The sequence below is a fragment of the Podarcis filfolensis genome, assembly GCF_964270895.1.
Source record: "Podarcis filfolensis genome assembly, chromosome: 6".
NCBI lineage: Eukaryota > Metazoa > Chordata > Lepidosauria > Squamata > Lacertidae > Podarcis > Podarcis filfolensis.
In genome coordinates this window covers 38,687,706-38,708,846 of record NC_139609.1, presented here as the reverse complement: position 1 = coordinate 38,708,846, position 21,141 = coordinate 38,687,706, and the positions used below count along the sequence as shown (strand labels likewise).

Sequence of the window (21,141 nt, the reverse complement as noted above, 5' to 3'; positions counted from 1 at the left end):
TGTTCTGGCACATATATGGTGTTGGAGGTCAGATGAGAGCCATGCCACCCTCATGTACTACATTGGCCAAAATCAGTTAACCAGTTGTATAAGTATTAATTGGAAGTTTAGTTCCTTTGATATCAGTATCGGGATGTTCGATTTTGATTAGTTTGATCTGGTTTTAGAGTTAAAGCTGAATTGAAAAATGTGCAGGTGGCCCCTCAGAAATGAAAACTCAATGCAGTGGGGGGAAAAATGTATATTAAATGCTCTGTAGCAGATTGGGTTCCTTTAGCAGAAGCCAACACAATAACTCTTGGTAGCCCAGGGGAGCTTCCCTCCTTCTCTCCCTCCTGTGCTTCCACCATATTCATTCTGGAGCAGGCATAGGCAAACTCGGCCCTCCAGATGTTTTTGGCCTACAATTCCTATGATCCCTAGCTAACAGGGCCAGTGGTCAGGGATGATGGGAATTGTAGTCCCAAAACATCTGGAGGGCTGACTTTGCCTATGCCTGCTCTGGAGTGTGAGGAGAACCCCCAGGACAATGGGAGAGGGGAGGAGATGAGGCTCCTTCCATCAGGGAAGCAGAAATGTTTGTGTTAATGGAGCAATATCCTTAGCACAACACTGAATATTCCCGCCCCCCCCCCCCCAATATGTGTCTTCCCAGATTATTTCATCTTTTTCATAAATTTGACCATTTGTCTTTAAACTGTTCATATTAACACTAGCTGTTCATAATAGCAACATAAAGAAGCATTTCTTCATGGTAAATATTGTGGGTGGGATCTTGGGTATGTTGCTTTCTTTTAGGCATTTCTTTTGGGGCATTTCATAACAAGTATACAGTATATATGCACACCTAAAAGCAACTGTGATTGACTGATTTATTTATTTTCTTTAAAATGTTTAGCTAGCAAAAAAGATCCGGGAAAAATTTAACCGGTACTTGGATGTGGTAAATCGGAACAAGCATGTAGTGGAAGCTTCATACACTGCTCATCTGACATCACCTCTGACTGCAATTCAAGACTGCTGCACCATTCCGCCATCTATGATGGAGTAAGTATTCAAAAGGATCCCAACTGAGAGTTGCCTTATTAATTGGGGTAAGCCCATTCGTCTGGGGACAGCTTGACCTGGTCTTGGGGCAGGGCCCTTGTGAAAGAGGCTTGGTGGAGCAGACGGTCTGAAATGGTTTCAAGTTGAACGCTGATCCCATGGGAATTACAGACATCAGGTTGTTCTGTGAAGGCAGTGAAACCTTTTCACTCCATGGACTGCATTCCTTTCTTCACAGCCTTCCAGTGTTGTGCAGAGTTAGAAGCAAAAAGTGGGTGGAATGTTACCTTCACACAGTAGGCGTGTTTCTATAGACATATGTCCTTCTCTGTCCTCCATCTGTGAAAGCAATAAGCATTATCACTGCTCATGGACATAATTCTACCCAGGCAGAAGTATGCAAAGAGGATATAGAGAAGGAGGCTCTAAATATTTGGCCTTGAATTTGCCCTGTTTTTTTGTTTGTGGCCCAGTTTAAATGGTACGTGTTGTACGATGTACTTGCATTATCAGGTCAGCTTTTAGCCAGTAGATGAAAGTTTAAGTATTTTCAGCCTAGTGCTTTGGTTTGGTTTTGGAACTTGGTGCTATTGAATTTTGCAAGAAAAAGCAGAAAAAGTTTGTTGTAGTAAGGCATTACAGAAGGAAAATTGGTTAATGTGTCAGATTTCAAAATTGATTTATAAATATGAAAAACTTGTTTGGAAAACATGATTAATGCTGCTTTTAAAAAATATCGCCGGCCTGAAAGTTGAAAAGGCTGCACATTTTTGGACTGTATATAAAGTGCTTTGGTTGGCTGATCAATATTAATTAACAGACATAAAAGCCTCTAAACAGATAATAAAAATGCATTACAGTATATGAAACAGGATCACTTCAGTTACAGAATGCACATAAAATGATCTTTATATTTATTCTCTACCTTTACTAAAGAGAGTTGGCTATGGAAATAGTGACCTTTGCTGCAATTGTGTCTTGCAAATAATTATTGAGAGTCCCAGTGAATATCGGGCAGTGGGAAGCAGGTTTACTAAAAACAGATGGCTTTTATATGGTCTTATAAAAGCATGCTTCTGTTTAATAGCTCAGGACTTCCTGAATTACACTGATAAGGCATTTGTTGGAATACAGTTACAGATTTAGTGATAAGTACATTAGCTGTGTGTGGCTTTTAATTTTTAGAAGAATTAATTTTGTAGTGCAGTTCTGAGCGCATTCTCTGCCCGTACCAACCTCGCTTTGCCCAGCCTATTTTGAGCCAGGCTAGAAATAGCAGGAGGCTGTTCCTTATAGGAGTTACTATTTAAGTGTGTTTCCATACAGAGTACACCGGAAGCATTGAAAGGGGCTGTCCATTGATCACTGAATATAGTTAAGTTGTGAGTGGGCAGCTCACAAATACTGTGGGCACAAGCCATGCGTTCCAAATCAACAAAGGTGTGAAGAAGAAGCTGTTAGCCTTAACCACACTGCAGGCCTTTCTTTCAGATACCACTGGACGAGCAGCTCCAGCACTTCTTCACAAAATCACAAAGAGCAGTGGAAGACTTAACAGAGTTAAGGTTCCATTGTGAAACCATAAGGACATAAGAAGAGCCTGCTAGATCCAGCCAGTGGCCCATTTAGTCCAGCATATAGTGGCCAACCAGTGGCCTGTGGGGAATACTCTAGCATTCTCTCCTCTCCTCCCTCCTGTACTTAGTAACTGGACTAGAATGATTGCCAGCTGGAAGGAAAGTTGCGTTAAACAGAGGATGTGACACAGGCATGGACAATGCCAAAGCAGGCAGAGATACCGTATTTTTTCCCTCTATAAGACTCACTTTTTCCCTCCTAAAAAGTAAGGGGAAATGTGTGTGCGTCTTATGGAGCGAATGCAGGCTGCGCAGCTATCCCAGAAACCGGAACAGCAAGAGGGATCGCTGCTTTCACTGCTCAGCGATCCCTCTTGTTGTTCTGGCTTCTGAGATTCAGAATATTTTTTCCTTGTTTTTCTCCTCCAAAAACTAGGTGCGTCTTGTGGTCTGGTGTGTCTTATAGAGCGAAAAATACGGTACTTATAGAGGGCTGTTTTAGTTAGGTTTTATTATTCTAGCCTGAAGCTGAGTACAGCCAGATTCCAGGAGCCCAGCAATCTATGGTTAATGTTAACTGGTTTGTCTGAAATCAGTCAACTTCGAACCAAGGGTTATGAAGCTGAGTTATTTCAATAAACCATAGTTAAGGTTAACCACTATTTCGGGTTTGAACAGAAGGCTAAATTGCAAGTAATCTAAACGAGAAGCAAACTGGAGAGAGGAGGAAACGCATAAACCCAAGATTTGCACAGGCTTCTTCCATCATGGTTAACCATGATTTATCATGTTGACTAAACTCAACATTATTTGACTCAGTTTTTGTTCTCTGTGCCTTAATTGATTATGCTGCGTTTTTGTTTTTTTTAAAGAAATCCTTAAGGGACATTTTCTTTATCTCAGTACACTGAGAGAAATTCTTATCACTGTAACATATTACTTGACAAGTCTACCTTAGATTCATGAGTGTAATATTTACATGGGTAAACCAACAGATCTATTTTTGAAGATCATTTACTTCATGAATGCGATAATTGCTTCAGAAGTGGTCTGGCTCACCTTTTTAAAATAGCTGCTTAAATATTTGCTATTGCAGTTCAGCTTTATCACAGCCTTTTCTTTTGTTTACATGCCCTCTCATGGGCTGTTAAGTTGTGAGATAAGGAGATTCCCATTCTGATCTTTCAAGTGGCTGGTGGAGTTGTATTTTCAAGAATACGAAACTGGATTTGGACTCAGCTTAATGGAATTTCAACAGTGTGCAAAGATGGTTGTAGAGATTTGGAAGGACTGAGTCTTACAGTTTTGGAGTATGTGTATTATACAAACAATTTTCTTAAGCACTCTTTAGAAATTAGTATTTGATTTGTAGGAATCCAAGTATGGGATAGGCTAGGAAGAATCCTTCTAACACAAGTATTATCAGGGCATACAATGACAAAACTATTATTTCCGTCACAAATCGCTGCAGTGAGTTAAATTCTAGTATAATTAAGTGCTGAGAGAATAAAATAGAACCCCTCCCCGTTGTCATAAAAGTCTGTCCTGAGTTCCTAGTTATTCTCACTATTAAAAAATAAATAAGCATTTAAGAAGCCTTTGAGATTATACTTAACACCATTCATGTTAATATAACACCAGATAAACAACATTTGTTTCATCCAGACATATTGGAAAGTCTCCAGGTTAGTCAAATGGATAATGGTTTACTGTGTTTGCATTCCGTAAAAACAGGTGCATGCTTAAGTGCTTTCAGGATTAGAGCTCCATTATTAGTTCATTATAACTATTTTAAAATAAAAGCCATGTTTAATATTTCAGTACTGTACTGCAATATGCAGATAAAACATTAATTACAAGCCTTGCTGTTAAAAAACAGCAACTAGTTTTAGCATTTTAAATAAAATTGTTAATTTTGAATTAGTTTGTAATGTAGCTGCATTTACCCCAGGGAAAACACCTTTATAGAAATTTAAACAAAGAATGGAAAAAAGGACAGGTCTTGTTACAACAACAGATGAGTGTCATTTTTATATACACATTCTCTTTCTCCCCCCCCCCCCCCCCGTTTTCTAAAACTGAAACTACATAGAAGAAGTTGATTTACTTTGTGAATAGAGGCTGAATACAATCCAATTGGAGCTTACTTGAACACTGTTTTGATGTAAGATTCAAAGCTTCTGCAAATTTATTTTATCTTCTACATTTGCTGATCTTCTGCTTGTAAATCCTGTTGAAGGAGAATAAAAATGACTGCTGCCTGATGGGAATTAAATGTCTGAAGTTCAAAGCAGTTTGCACATCAGAGCAAACGTCAATCAAATGAACATCTTGCAAGTTAGGCAGGGAGCGAATTTCTCCATGGGGAAGAGATCAAAGTGGGAGTCACAGTTCTGTTTTCTCCCTCTGGATGCAGTTTCGATCAGTTGTTCATTAAAGTGAATCCAGAAGGAAGGGTTTTCATATAGTATAGAAAAAGAAAGGGGGAAAGAAGAGGGTTGGGTAGTGGGAATGGATGATACTTTTTCTTGCAGCTGAAGTTAAGAGCACATTTTGATCATTTTTTAATTGCAGAAACTATTTACCACCAAAAAACACCACCAACCCCCAGACTGTTTGGGGATTTGTTACGGATACATTTTTTCAAGAGTTTTTATAGAGGACATGTTTTAAAACCTGCTTAGTTAATCTACATTCTTTTGTTTGAAAAAGATGGAGGGACTAGTTAAACAACTCCCCAGTCCCTATTTAGAGTGCCTATATATTTTATTTCTCTGGAGATCAAGAGTTCATCTTACATTTTTTGTGATTAGTATCTTAATCATTAGGAACACGTCAGGTTTTACTTTTAAGTGCTGTTATTGTATACATTTTAAGGATGGTGAAAAATAAAATCATGAAATTGCCAAATTGCTTGAAACAATTATTAGTACCATTAATAACATTAGTTGCTTTTAGATTTTAATGGAGGTGTTGGAAGCCATGGACACCATGCAGCAACTCCCAACGAGTACATCCTCCATTTTCTTTTATGCGGACGGTATTTCTGGGCGTGCGCAATGGGGGGGAAATTCCTGTATTCATCTGGTGCATTTTCATTCTTAAGTTATAGTGGGGGCACCTCAGTGGGACTTACATCTGAGTAAACAAGGTTAACAAGGTTGTATGAAATGAGACTAATTTCCTTAAATTTTCCTTTCCTGTAATTCATATCCCTTCTGATTTTTTTATTTGGAAGGCAGAATGTAATGTAAGATGTTGGGAACAGACCTGGATATGTTTAGACTTGAGCAGAAATGAGTTAGTTTGGATGGTTTCTGCTAACTTAGGTACTGTGTAAAATGTACAGAAGGGTTAGCATCAAGGCCAGGGGTCGGCAAGGTTTTCCTCGCCTGGGCCGGTTCACTCCAGAGGAGATCCCTCTGTGGGCCGGATTGCGTGCACATGCCCACAATTTCCGGCATCGGCGCATGCGCAGACGTGATTACCGGCACAGTGGAAGTGAGTCCCCGTGCTGCATTGCACCAGTTTAGCGCAGCGCACAGGGACTCACCGAGTGGGCGGCTCGGTTTGGGGGCGGCTCGTGGGCCGGTTAAACGACCCCCATGGGCTGCTTGTGGGCCATGGGCCTTAGGTTGCCTACCCCTGATCAAGGCTGTGCAAAGTTGCTAACAGGCCTAAAGCAGTGCCATAGCTACCGGGGTTTTTTTGTCCTGGGTGAACTTGGCTAGCTAGGTGTTTTGCCCTGGGTGAAGCCTCCAGAGGGGTGCTGTTGCGGCTTCCAGATTGTGTGTGTGTGTGTGTGCGCAAATGCACATGGAGGATGCCAAACTGGGTCTTTGGCCCCAGGTGAAATAAAGCCTAGTTTCACCCCTGCCAAAAGATATGCAATAAAGATGACAGGTAAGCCTCCCTTGGGGAGAGCATTCCACAAGTCGAGACTCACCATAGAAAAGGCCCATTCTCATGTTGTCACCCTTTGGACTTCTCATAGAAGAGGCACACAAAGAAGGGCCTCAGATGATGATCACATCAATTCATATGGAGGAGACCGTCCTTGAAGTATTGCGATCCTGAGCCGTTTAAAGCTTTATAGGTTAAAACCAGCACTTTGAATTGGACCCGGAAACTAATTGGCAGCCTTTGCAGTCAGGCCAGGATTGGCGTTATATGCTCAAACTGTCTTGTTCTGCTGAACAACCTGACCACTGAATTCTGGTCAGCTGAAGTTTCTGAACCATCTTCAGAGGCATCCCCACGTATAATGCACTGCAATAAAACGCTCTTCCCCTAATGCAAGCTCAAGGAAGAGTCCATATTTAAACAACAGAACTAGTTTATTTGTCTTATTAATTTTACTATTGCATTCATTTTAGGTTTGATGGAAACTTTAACACTAATGTGTCTAGAACGATCAGCTGTGATAGACTGTCTACCACTGTGAATAGCCGAGCGTTCAATCCTGGCCGTGACTTAAACTCTGGTAAGTAATGCATACTTGAGCGTGTAACTTCTGCCTTTTGCTGCAGAAAACCAGCATCCAGTGCCACAGCAACCGCGTTTTATCTGATGCTGCCACACTGTTTTTAATTTCCAGGACTGAATGAGAGGAATACGTTTTCCTGCAATGATGTTGATATTCCAATATACCATATATAATTGATAGGGGTTTATATCAAACTTAATTTGTTTTCTGTATAGCCATTCTGCCCTGGCATTGGTAATGTCAGTTCTCCATAGTGACATTACAAAGGGGCCTCTTTGATCTTTTGAGTTCATCTAACGTATAGGTTCTGCAGCAAACTGGCATTAACTCAGATTTATGAAGATGCTCTGAAATACTTCGTTTCTTTGATGTGCTGTGGGGTTTCTATACCCATTTGCTTGGCACGTTATAAAACTGGAGGTGTGGTTGCTATCTAAGACTGCAAGACTTTTCACAAGAGATTGAGCCTTCGGTTAACACTACTTTATTAGCATTGTTTTCAAGTGGAAATAAATTAGCTTTACTGTTTAGAAAAGGGGGTGGGGCGGGGAGAACTCTTTTGTCATCCAGTGGTATATGTGGTGGTGGGGTTTTTAATAGCATGGGAGGGTTCTGATTTGACTTTAACTCCCCAGCCCTCTTTCCCCCCCTTAAATGAAAGGTACAGATTAAGGGGCTGTAGAGGTCAAAACGAAAGTCTCTGTGTGTGGGTATATAGGAGATGTGCAGTCAACTACAGATATAGTAGTGTGTGTGTTTGTATTATATCAGTAATGTAGGGGGTGCAGGTGTGTGATTTTTTATTTTTTTTTTACTGGAGAGGACTTTGTCCTGCATTTTAAATGGAAAAGGACCATTTCAGGAGAAGCTGCTGTGATTGTAACAAGCAGGGATCACTCTTCAGTTAGCAAATACATTTTCTTTTCCTTGTTACTTCTTCTCCACCCATTTCCTCTCATTATCAGTCCTACAACTGCTGCTTTTGTAATGCTTGGAGTAAAGACAGGTGCAATCTGGTCCAACATCCCGCAATGCAGGAATCTCAACTAGATCATACATGATAAATGGCCATCCAACTTCTGCTTAAAAACCTCCAAGGAGGGAGACTTCACTACCTTTCCAAGGGGGTCTGTTCCACTGTAGAACAGCTCTTACTGTCAGAAAGTTCTTCCTGGTGTGTGAAATGGTATATGCTGGCATGGCTTCACAGCTGAAGAACATACTCATGAAACTTGTATTTTTATATGGTGTATCTTGATTTCAGCAAGGCTTTTGACAAAGCCCCCCATTATATTCTTGTGGAGAAGCTGGTAAAATGTGGGTGGCCTTGTGGGGGTTTCTGGCCTTGTGGGGGTTTGGATTAGATGACTTGGGGGTCTCTTCCAACTCTACATTTCTATGATACCAGCATATCAAATACTAATTCAAGCTATTGGCCTTCCCTCGCTCACTTGCTGCTGTTACATCTTTCTCTAGCTGGGGCGGGGGCGGGGATAGCAGTGCACTGAAGCAGGCTGCCTGAGATGGAACTGGCACAGCCTTCTTTTGTGTTTACTTCATTAACTTTTTCCAGGTAGAGGAGGTGGCACCAATGGTAGTGAGAGAAAGGGCAGAGTGCAGGGAGATGCATGACGGATTGCTTGAACAAGTATTCAGCTTGCTGGTATGAACACCTGTCCATTCCACTGAGAAGCCAGGAAAGATCTGCCATGAATTCTGATTTTAATTCACATCTGTCTTCACCTTTAGTTCATTTGCTGCTGTGTGGATATAGAGATTCTTCATGGACCCACTGCCATGTAGCTGATCCTTCCCGGGTCAACTCTTCACTGTTGGTGGCTGTGTATTCTCAAAGGAGAACTATCGCTGCTGTCACTGCCATAATAGGCCACTATATCTGGTTCTCCTCTTGTTGGTTTAATATGGTAGAATGCAGGAAGAGATATCCTAGGAGAGGTTATGCACCTTTTGAAATGCCTTTCAGCTGTCCCAGGAATCATCCATGCTACATACACTACAGCTTTGAGCTGAAAAGGTGGTTGAATGTTAACGAACATAAAAGGCAAATGTGGCTGGTTTCCTTCCCTTCCCTTTTCCTTTTCTGGCTGTCTGATTTATCCCTTGTTGGCCATGTGGGTTTCCATTTACAATGAATAATTATTATTTTGAGTTTAAGTCAGGAATCATATAAGTGAAGATATGGTATTAAAGAAAACACCCAGCCAGATTTTAAATTTAAGCCCCTAATGTTCTTTAGGGAATTGCAGCATAGCTATAAAAGAATGCTGGTGCTGATGATTCTCTTCCCTATATATGCCAGGGAGTGTCATGTAGGAGCTCACTTTTTTGTGAGTTTAGACTATAATCCTTTGCACTTCCTGGAAAAACAAACAAACAAACAAACAAACAAACAAACAAACAAACAAACAGTAAAGCTTCCAGCAAATTAAGACGAAACATTGCAAAACTACTCATCGTTACTGATCTGTTTTGTTAAGGGATCGGGTCTGTAGAAACTCTTGAATAATGTGGTTTCTATCCAAATAGACAGATTGTTCCTGATACCTAAACAGGTTTGCAGTTGATTGTAGCCTCAAAAGCCTTTCTTCCTTATCTTCATCTTCAGAAAGTTCTGATAGTTATTTTCCTCCAGCTTGTTAGTTCATTCTGCCTTCCCTAGGGAGAGCTGCCAATTTTGCCATAACCCTGTGCTTATTTTTCTATGACCACAGTGTACAATCTTCTGTGAGATAAGCAGGGACTACTTCAGCTGAAAAAATAAGCTTTCTAACCCCCCCCCCCACTTTCAGGTATCCTTTTATTTTTCATCCAGTAAAGCTGCAAGAATTCCCCGCTGAGATTTCTTAGTTTCTTCCTTGCTACAATCCCTAAGAGGTGTACTTTGGGGGTCTCCTTTTATCTTCATTCCAAGCCTTTTACTCATTAAAATGCTTTCCTTTTATGCCATGTTCCTATGTGAGGCTTGCTAAGATGGCATCCATTTTTATATATCCTAGCATTTAAACTAAGTAAGCAGGTATCTCTCTTGTTTCTGGTGCCCAGATAGATTTATTTAAAGCACAGTAGCATTGTTCCATAAATCTCCTCAAGGTATTGGTTTAGCAAAAAATAACCACATTCCTGCTAACACATTCTCCCTACTAACTCCTATCCTAGAAAGAATGACCAATCACTTTTGTAAAATTCTGCCATTCTGGAGCTGTGGTGCTTTTCCTGCAGAGTTGCAGTGAGCTATTTAAAAGGGATCCTGAAAAACTTTTTGTGGAGGTAATCGGGTTTTCTGGAAGAGTACTTAAAAGTGCCTTACTTCTAAGATTAGGAGCACCTGGAATTTGCAAGCCTGCTTTTCATGACTTTTTGGCTCCTCTGTTTATATCTCTCCCCCCCTTTTTTAACCAATGTGTATTTATATAGCTGCTAAGCGAGGATCATTTGCGCATTTGATAAAATAAGCTTATATGCGAAAGCTTAGGCACCGCAAAACTCTTTCCTTGTCCCCCCTGCCCCCGCCCAGGAGTTAGGTAAAAACATTTGCCACATGCCCAGTAGCAGTCTCTTTATTCAGGGTTGAATCTTGGCACTGTGAAAAGGCAAAATCCTGAGGTCATCTCTTTAAGTGCAGGGTGTCCAGTAGATTTTAGCACAGGCCTGGGTGTGAACATTTAAGAGAGGCATACTAACAATGCATGACTTTGGTGCAATGCTGTCAGGTTTGCAAAATCCCACACAAAGCACTTATTAGTTCTTCCTGATTAAAAATTACCTTAAAGGCGTGAAGCACGTAACAGGAGACGGGCCCCTTGTGGAGACAATCTTTAAAAACTTCAGAGAGAATGCCAAAATGATAACGCTTGGCACTTATGGATAACACTTGCAAGATATAAAGCGTATTGGAATCATTAACTAATTAATCTTCAAACATACTAAAAATGGAACATGATTACTCATTATGTAACAGTTACTTTAATAAGTCACATATTGAGTATTAAAGTTGAGTGCCTTAGGCTAGAATGAGAGCAGCACCCTTTCCACATTATATATGTAATATGGCAATCCTCTGTTGGAAGCTAAAAATAGATTCTCTCTCACCTCTCTCCCCCCCCCTTTATGTCAGTTTCCTCAACTGTGTCTTATGTGTTTTAGGCATCCTGAGGAATGGGGCGTTGAGAGGCAGGAATGTCACTTAATGCACATCTAAAGTTCTTTAAGAAAGCGTTGGGGGACCCAACCAGCCAGATGGGTGGGGTATAAATAATTAAATTATTACGATGGGTTAAAAACCTCAGTCTGGATAAGATGTTTTGTAATGCAACTTCTTTTATTGTACAGTTAAATTTCAGGTAATAAAAATAGCAGATTTAAAAAGTGTTCTCTCTACTGCTAGTGATAACGATTTCCCACTGTAAAATTCCCATATTTTATCGTCTTTTATCATTGCATAGTGCATGCCATCAATTGACACACACTGTTGTTTGGACAAAGCTTGCCTCCTTTTGAAAATCAGTCTGTGTTTATTGGTGGTTTTCTTTTTAACAGCTCTATATAGCACTGACTAAAAAGCTAACAATATGGAAGTATGACCCAATTACAATTCGGTATCATTGTTGCTCATCATAGCACCAGACCCAGTCAGTTTTGCTAACTATGCAAAAACAATAAAAGTTAAGACTTAAAGTGACACTTTTGTTGTTGTTGTTGCCTTGTACCAAATAACTAGCTTTAGCCAAGTACAAATACATTGTAATTTTTCAAGCTTTTCATTGCAGTAGAAGAGATGTACTGTATTGACCTGAATATAAGCTTTCCCCACAAATTTCGACCGTAAAAAGTTAAAAGTGCAGCTAATATCCGCGACCTTACGGTATGCAGCCAAGACCACGGGGCAAACAGTGCCAGGACCGCCCCACGCATAGTCCCCTGTCCTCTCCCCCAAGGCTGGGGGTAACACAGTGCAGCTTCCCCCCACTCCACCCCCCCAGTATGGACCCAGCAGCAGTGAGGAAGGGAGCAACTTATATTAGGGTATTGTTCTTTTCTTCCCCTCCTCCAGTTTTTCAGGTGCGGCTTATATTCGGGCCAATACAGTATGTGAATCTGGTGACCCTTAGGGTAAGGTTACCAGACATCCCTGTTTCCCGGTGACAGTCCCCAGATTTACAAATCAGTCCCCATACAAAATCCATTGAAGTTGAAAAGCGTCCCCGGATTCACTGAAAAAAATCTGGTAACCTTACCTTAGGGGAGAGTTTCAATTTGTTCTCTTGCCTGCAAGAGACTTTATTCATGACTGCATCTTTTCTCTGCCCAGATTGTTTGCTGAAGTGCAAACTGGGAGTATTGTTTGTGTGTCTGACAATAGTAATGTGGGCCTCAGTTCTTCCCTAATTTTCATAGTTTTTTTCAATGTTTGTGCTTTAATCCTAAAGTCGGGAGCATGGAGACTACTGTGCAGATGTACCCTGGCTTCATGTCTATTAATTTAAAGCAGTTCCATAGTTCAGTGAATTGAATATGTGTATTGCATGTGTAAGGTTCCTGATTCAATCTCTTGGCATCTCCAGTTATGAAGGTGTTCAGGTAGCAGAACTGAGAAGGACCTTTGTGGAGGCCCCTGTAGAGCTAGTGTCAATCAGAGCAGATGGAGCTGGCCCACATGTACCAAAAGGTTTACTTGGCTTTGATAATCAGAGCTGGATTGAATGTTCGCATTTCTAGTGCAAAAAAATATCCCTCTGGCACCTGAAATATCTCCCGAAATCCCAGGTTGCTTACCTCTGTTTGCCCTTGTTCTGCTATTTATTCCCAAATCAGCAGGAGTTTTTTCTCATGGCTCTTTGCATGCAGACAACATTATCCCAGAAACTGGAACACATAATCAGCTTGGTAGCATCATGGTGATTACATATATGTGATATATGTGATTACATGATGCTACCACAAAGCCAGTTCCGATTGAGGGCAATGCTTCCTGCCCTCATTCTGAATGGACAAAATATTTTCACCCCATTTCTACTTCCTCAAAATTCACTGAAAGGTGAGGTGCTTTCACAGCTGGCAAGTGTTCACAAATGAAGCTTTCTCCCTGTGCTCTCCCTTAGTAAATAAATGTTATGGTGTATTGGGGAGCAAAACCTGTGTTTACGGGCTTAATGACCAGGGCTGGTGCCTGGCTGGTCTGGCAGCCAGGAAGCTGGTGAGTGAGTGGTGCAAAGGTTTCAGCAAGATAAATCTGCTGGCAAGGCTCAGCACAGAGCAATTACTCCAGCAGACAGGTTTCTTAAATGTTGGGAGCAAATCCTGAGTCAGCATTTGGGCAAGGCCAGCAGGGCTCCTTTTGATTGCCCAGATCCCCTGATCCAGCTGGGCCATCAAGTTGCAGAACACCTTCCAGCTGCTATGCAGAGTGGTGCTGCAAAGCAGCGAGGATCAGCCAGCAACTCTCTCTGTGGTGGTCCAGGGAGTAAGGTGCCAGGGCAATGCTGTCAGCTGTTTTGCTCTCAGCTGGCTGCTGACTTACAAAAATGAGGCTTAATAGTTTACGTTGCATATTAGTCAATAGTAGTCAATCTGCTTTGGAAGGTGGGGGAACCCCCAGAACAAATTTAGGAGGGAGCAGAGGGGGAGAATGTTCCACAGCACTATGAGATATCATTGAGCTCACGGAACATCCTCCTTAGCACTGCATTGAATACAATGCCTAGGAAGCATCAAATGATGTCATGTAGAGTTTCAGAATTGGCTGCACAATGCAGCTACTACCCAGATTTCTTTCTGCCCTGGAACTGTATGATCGAGATGGTGCTATATATTGGCCTCCTGCTGTTCTCATCTAGCAGTGAAGATCACTTGTGTGGTTCCCCTTTGGAAGCCTGATACCAGACCAAAAAAACTGGTCCATTACTTACTGTTAGCTTTAACAATGCCCATCCACTGCCTAACAGATAATAAAAGCTTTCAGAGCCTTCAGGGCATGTGTTGTTACTATGTTTTTATATTTTTATATTTGCATTTTGAAAACTGGCACCTGGAGTTTGCAGGATTCATTGGAGATATTTGTATTCGAGGACGCTTGGTACACTATCCCTTAAAAAAAAAGTCTATTCAGTAACGTTAACTTTGTATTGGTAGATTTGCTTGTTTAGGTTTAGCTGGGAACAGCCTTATCAGGGGTATACTGCAGTTCTCCTGTTTCTCTCCCAATCTGTTTTTTCTTAAAAATAAAAATATAAATCCCCAAAAATGTAATTTAGCATAAGGAGCTGACATAGAGCTGGTGTTCTGACTTATTTGGTAAAATGTGTCTAACAGCTGTTTCTTCTCCAAGCTTAAATACCGCCTTAAAATTTCAAGTCTCACTCCATAAATTAAAAATCTGCACTTGAAAAGCTGTCTATTTGAATAATTAAGAAAGTGCAGTCTGGGAGAGTAAGTGAGCATAGTCTAGTAACTTGAACTTGCAGCTAGGAGCAAATTCCCCAAGGCTTATATTACTTGCTTGGCTGCTTCACTCACTTTGAGCTTTTGGATAAGTTACTGCATTTCTCTGCACACAGCTCCATATTTGTAAGATGAGAACAATCCTGCCTCATCTGTGCGTTTGTGAAGGCGCTTTGAATGGAGTCGTGGTGGGGAGTCCTGGTATCTGCACCATATTAGTACTATTCTCTTCATACTACACAGGCTTATCTAATATTAAGACTTTTTTTGTTCTATATAAGAAAGAGCATTTAGTATTTGTGGATTGTTTGAAGCTGATGCTCACAGTCATGAAATAAAACCAGTTACTTAGAGCAGGGAAGTTTGCCTTCGTAGAAAAAGCAAAGCTAAGAGGTTTAAGGAAGAGCAGCATAGGTCCTGTTCTGTGAATTTTGGGGAAAGATTTGTGTTCAGGGAAAGAACAAGCATGGTAACTATTAAAATGTGGCAGAGGAAGGAAAAGGAAGAGAAGCGTCATACAGTGAAAATATGTATTGTTGTAAACACGCTCTTAAAATGATATAATTAACTCAGTGGAATAGAACAAGTTGAGTTTACAGTGAAGTCTCATTATACCATGGGTTAAGTGAGGCTTGCATGTGCTGGGAAGCATGGAAACAGTGTGAAGGAATGGGACCTGCTACAAAACGTTGCAGCATATCTTCACAACTTTCCCCCACCCACCCGAAAAACACCAGGAGAGAACTTCTGGTCAGGGTTTCAGTAAACCATGTTTCTTCTGTACCAGAGATGGGGAACTTGTGGCTTTCCAGAAGATATTGTTAGATTCCAGTTCCCATCACCAGCATGGTCAGTGGTCAGGAATGAGTCTGCTGAGCCAGACCAAGGAGGATGTCATGAGCACCTTTGGAGAGTTCTGGCAGGAAGACAGGCCTGGAACCAGGCCTTGGGGGCAGGGCCTTCTCCCAACTAGGGCAATATGCTGTTGCTGCTTCGACTTTGGCACTAGTTGCCACACTTCACTGGCCTCCTAGACAGCTTCAGTGATGGATGGGTGGTGGGACATTTGAATGGATGTTAAGCTTTGCTCTCATCCATGCTGACTGCCCGCCATCTTAAATTACTCAAAATCAATAGGTCTGTAGTTCTACCTGGACTATAGATTTCATAGCTCTGTGGGGCTGAGGTATGCTTTGGGTAGCATAAAATGGTGGGTGGCCACCACTGAAAGGAGCAGAGCTTGGCTCCCATTCAAAAGCTGAACTGCTACCCAGCTCCGGAAAGCTTTTGTGGGGACCGACCAAGGGACCCTTCCTTATGTAAGATCACCATTGACTTCTACATTTGTTTTTGGCTATTTGCCTTGAAATGTTTCTTAAGTTCTAATGTTTCACTTATTTTACTATAGCACAGCTTCATGGTTAGTCCATATGTAGAAATCCTATTGTAGTGGTATATACAATGTAAGGCGCATTTACTGTATACAGTCCACCAAGGCTATTTCGTTCAGGAAAAATACATATATCCTATTTTACCCTTTGGCCCAAAGGTTTCCTGGCCGGTAACAAAAATCTGACGTTGCAAACACTTCCACAGCTATTCATCTCAACAAGTACCATAGGTCTGAGAAAATGCCTGGGATGCTTACTTTGCTGGTTTGTGGACACATTGCAGAATTGAGGGTGGCATGTAGCCTTGCCTAAATTTGCCTAAAGTGTTAGGAGTGAAAAATGTCTGGTTTTGGGGGAGGTGTCTGAAAACATGTTGGTTAAAAAATGAAAATACAGTAGAGTGTTGATAGTGGGCATTCTTACAATTATATACTCTGTAAAAAAAGCATTCTCTTTTGATTTCAGTCACATTAATGTTACTTTAAAGAAACAATTAACCTGTTATTTTAAAACATTCTTCTGATTATAATACCATTCATTCACCTTCTCTTTTTTAAAAAATAGTACTTGCTGACAATCTGAAGTCCAACCCAGGAATTAAATGGCAGTACTTTAGTTCAGAAGAAGGCATTTTTACTGTGTTTCCAGCTCACAAATTTCGATGTAAGGGCAATTACGAGCACCGCAGCAGGTATGGTTTTACTTATTTTTTTTATTTTTAAAAAACAAAATCTGAACAGAAAATATATCATGGGTGATTTTATTCGATATAATTTGTAGGCTGCCCTCCATTATGAATGTTTTATCAGTAAGGATGGTAATATAATAATCTGACCATACCCTGTGAACTTTTAATACACTCAAACAGGCGTGATGAAAATATGGATTTTAAGTGGGTTTCAGCACATGGTGAAGTTGTAGCGTGATTACTGCCTCAGGTGCTCAAACTCTAGCTCAACAGACATTCAGTGTGCCAGTGCTCAGCTGATTGCAGCTCTACAGTGGAACTGAAGATTTCAAATAGGGTGACACAAGCTGGTTGCTCGCGAAACAATTATATGGCTGTTTCACAGTGAGCTAAACAGTTTACTGGTATACTTAATCCCGATTGCCAACATAATAGTTCAGTCTTTTGAACCATTCCCCATTAACATCTTCACTTAAAAAAATAAAAATAAAAATCTCACTCTAAAATATTAACAGAGCTTTTCTCCAAGAAGTATTAAAATCAAGAAGGCTGAAAGAGCTTTCCAGAAAGGATGGTTATCTCCTTGCTACACACAACACTCACATACTTTGAGATTGCTATATAGCAGAAGCTTAATAGGCTGTTGCCAAACCAGAAAGGTGTGGCAAGTGAAGTTCCATTATTCAATTAAGTTGAATGAGTGAGGAAGTATTCAATTGCAAATGCTGGAAGGGACTGAAGACAATTTCTAGATTAAGACTGTCTGTCAGCAGTCAAATGCCCTGATCCAGCAAAAGCTATCTACTTGCAGAAACAGGTTCCTTGTGTTCCATGTGCAAGGATGTAAGAGAAGTTTATTGGGAAGAAAAGTAACCAATATGAACGTAAGAATGGAGCTGCATGAAGCCAAGTGGCCCATCTAGACCCTGCACTTTTCTTCCGGCTCAGTGTTCTTGCCATGGTTACAAACTTCATTTGACATTCTAGTGGTTTTAAAATTTGCCTCTTTTATTGCTTTATCACATGAATTCTGGGAATTGTCGTTCTACGAGAATACAAATTACCTCTTAGATAGGTTTGTCCCATTAATAGAAAGGTAATTTTCAGAGCTGCTTCAGAAGTATCATTGATTAAGCAAGGCATGCATTTGTGGCATCTTATTCCACTCATTTGAATGGATGTTTGCATGTAAGCTTTGCATGTCCACTATGTGTTTTAAAGATCCTAGATATTAATACTGCACCAGTGTATGGCTGTAGGTTGTTTTAATATTAAGAGCTGATGATGCCAACAAGTATAATCTAATGCTTATAGAATTTTTTTCTGAATTCCTTTTTCCTGTAATAAGAATTATCTGGGAGTCTTTGATATAGTAATATTTAGACACAAAGATCTTTTGTTTATGCCAGAGAGTCTATGGTCTTGACAAACGGAGAGGTGGAACAGGGTGTGTATGTTCCTGTTTTGTCTTTTTAATTTCCTTTGTCGGGATTCCTTTGTCAAGATTTTCAAACCTCAGTGGAAAAAACAACAACCTTGTTTTAGTCAAACCCTTCTCAACATGCAAATACTCTGCTCCCTTAATAGACCTGACAAAGACTTCCTTTTAATAGTATGCAGAGATAAGAAAGTCTTGCAGATTATTGACCTTTATGAATGAATTACATTCTAGGGCATTAATAGGAAAGACTATCATGGCAAGAGACTTTGTCTGATGATCATAAACCCAAGCCTAATGCACTAATGCAATTTTACACAGTTTGCCTTTTTCCCTACATGCTAGCTATTCTGTGCTGTAATAATTTCTCCAGCTGCTTAGCAGTCACTGCATCATCTGATATAGATGTAAACCGGTTCAGACCTCATGCTTTCAGTGCAAAACAGTGATTCTTTGTTGAAACAAGTTCTGCATGATGTAAACATCATAATTGGTTGGACTATTACTAAATGATGGATTTAAAATTGGATACCTAAGGCTTACTCAGATAACCCAGCATAATTTTTCCTGTTGCATTTGAGAATTAGACTTGCACACACTGTTTGTGTACCATTCACACAGTTGCACAGCAGACTCTCTGGGGAAGCTAATTCACTTTTAATGCTTGAAATCTTTATCATGCTTTGTCCTCTCAAAAGTCTCATCAGGTAAGGTCACTGTTATTCCAGTGTTTATAAATATTTGGGGAGAATTATGCCCAAGGCTGCCAAACTAGTCAGCCGCTAAACTGGGATTTGCTCAACCAAAAATAAGCACATGAAAGAAGTAAAGATAGCATCCGTATCAGCTCTCAAAACATGTTCCAATCATTGTCTAAGAGCTCTTTAATATGGTGCCTTTTGCAGTTCTTTGCACAGTGTGATGTAGTGATTAGAATGTTGGGACTAGGACCTGGGAAACCAGGGTTCAAATCCTCACTTGGCCATGAAGTTCACTTAGGTGACCTTTGGCCAGTCACTGCCTCTCAGCCTAACCTACCTCACAGGGTTGTTGTACGGATTAAATGAGGAAAGGAAGAACCATGTACACCACCTTGAGAGCTCCTTGTGGGGGGAGAGGTGGGGTGTAAATGCAATAAATATATAAATATTTAAAATACCAAGGAGTGCCTTCCAATGAATTCTTCTTCAGTTTTGTTCAAAGTTTCTGTGCAGCTTCCTAACTTCTTTTTCAATTTCAGGCCTGTCTACGTCTCTACAGTTAGACCTCAGTCTAAACACATAGTTGTCATTGTGGACCATGGGGCTTCCGTTACAGAGACACAGCTCCAAATTGCTAAGGATGCATCCCAAGTTATTCTCAACTCAATAGATGAACATGATAAAGTGAGTTAACTCTTGCAAGATAAGTGACATGTTATGGTTTTAAACATTCATTTTTGTTGGGCCCAGTGTGTCAGTACTGCCTTTCCCCCAGTCATAGATTTAGGCAGGCTTAGAGTTTCCCTAAACCCTGGTGCTGTTGCACCCCCGTTTTCTAGCCTTGAAGAAATTCAGGATTTTTTCCCCTCCGTGTGATTCTTGGCTTCAAATGTGCTCTGATCCTCTGAAGCCCAGCATTTTTGCAGGAGAAGAAGAGGATGAGCATGGGGCAACTATTGCACATATAATACTCTGCTTCTCAAGTGATCCGTGCAATGGAACAGGGATGTTTGCTGTGGTTTGCAAATTTGGGGACCTCAGCTGGCAATATATTGTGGAGGGATGGGGGGTGAGGAGAGATGAGTCTTCAGTAAAACTTCCTTCTGTGGCTACTTCAGATGTGGTAGTTCCTACACAGGTTATTCAGAAGACTCATAAACGTGATTTTGTTAGGACCCTAGCCCTTCCTGTTGTCTCATACTTGGCAATAACATCCCTTTCTCCTTCAAATCCTATGCTGGTGTAGCCCTAATGCCCATTACTGGTAGTCTAGAAGCTCAGCAGGTTTACGTATGGGCAGAAACTGCAAGGTTTACCTATGAGCAGAAACTGCCATAATTCCTTCACAAAACAAAGGCCAAAATCTCTCTCACACACAAGTCTAACCCTTTTCAGGTTTGTCAGATTTATACCTCAAGTGTTCTTTTCTTAGACAATTGAATCTTAAACCCACATAGACTTTTCTGTTGGCTTATCATGGGGTGTGCTATAATACGGCACATAAAGAATTCTAAATGGTAGAGTAATCCAATATATGTATTTCTCTCTCTTAAGATCTCTGTGTTAACCGTGGCAGACACAGTGAGAACCTGTTCCTTGGATCAGTGCTATAAGACATTTCTGTCTCCTGCCACCAGCGAGACAAAAAGGAAAATGTCCACCTTCGTTAGCAATATAAAGTCATCTGACAGCCCTACCCAGCATGCGGCAGGATTTCAAAAAGCATTTCAGCTGATACGAAATACAAACAATAGCACAAAACTCCAAGCAAGTAAGTCTATTATTATGCAGTATTAATGGGGTTCCCCCCTTACCCTTGCATCTTTCTTTCTTGCATTTCCTTTTTTATTTTACTATCTGCTTTTAGCAGGGGTTATAGAGGGTTGTAACATTTTGAAGTACTAGTTTTTATTTTTATTTTACCTGAAATGACAGTGTTTGTTTTTAAATGAATGTGGTGCACAGCAGCCAAAAGAAGGTTTTGTTGCATCTTTGTCTTCACCTCTGCCAATTTTCCTTTCCTCACATGCCTTAGTAACTGCAAGGCCACATTAGCTAGATGTTCCGCACAGAATCATCTCATGGGGCAAATAAGGTGATTCCTTTGTGAATCCGACTAATGTCCGAACTGCTATAAGTGAGTTTTCATCCACTGGTGCAGAATGGCCCAGATAATGAAATGTATGTAGTTCCAATTTGAAACTTAGCAAATTTGGGCTTCACCAGTATCTAGTCCTGAGGCCTAGGGTGTTATGTGCTGTAGGTAAGAGAAAGGTAGCACACTGTCTGCCACAAGTCAAGTAACAAACCTCAGACAAAGGGGGTTTTTTGTATTCAAACAAAACAAACAAAACA

At 40.7% G+C, this 21,141-nt stretch overlaps 1 protein-coding gene across 3 annotated transcripts in view; it reads left to right on the top strand.

The window, feature by feature from the left end:
- The window catches only part of CACHD1 (cache domain containing 1), a 123,586-nt gene that overhangs the window by 59,760 nt on the left and 42,685 nt on the right, over positions 1 to 21,141 (top strand). For all 3 annotated transcript variants that reach the window (XR_014549766.1, XR_014549767.1, XM_083621096.1), the window contains exons 3-7: positions 899 to 1,047; positions 7,001 to 7,107; positions 16,524 to 16,650; positions 19,326 to 19,470; positions 20,341 to 20,557. Coding sequence is in view for 1 of the 3 variants with exons in the window: in XM_083621096.1 (XP_083477222.1) it covers positions 899 to 1,047; positions 7,001 to 7,107; positions 16,524 to 16,650; positions 19,326 to 19,470; positions 20,341 to 20,557 (745 nt within the window). In the remaining 2 variants the exon portion in view is untranslated. The remainder of the gene's footprint in view (positions 1 to 898; positions 1,048 to 7,000; positions 7,108 to 16,523; positions 16,651 to 19,325; positions 19,471 to 20,340; positions 20,558 to 21,141) is intronic.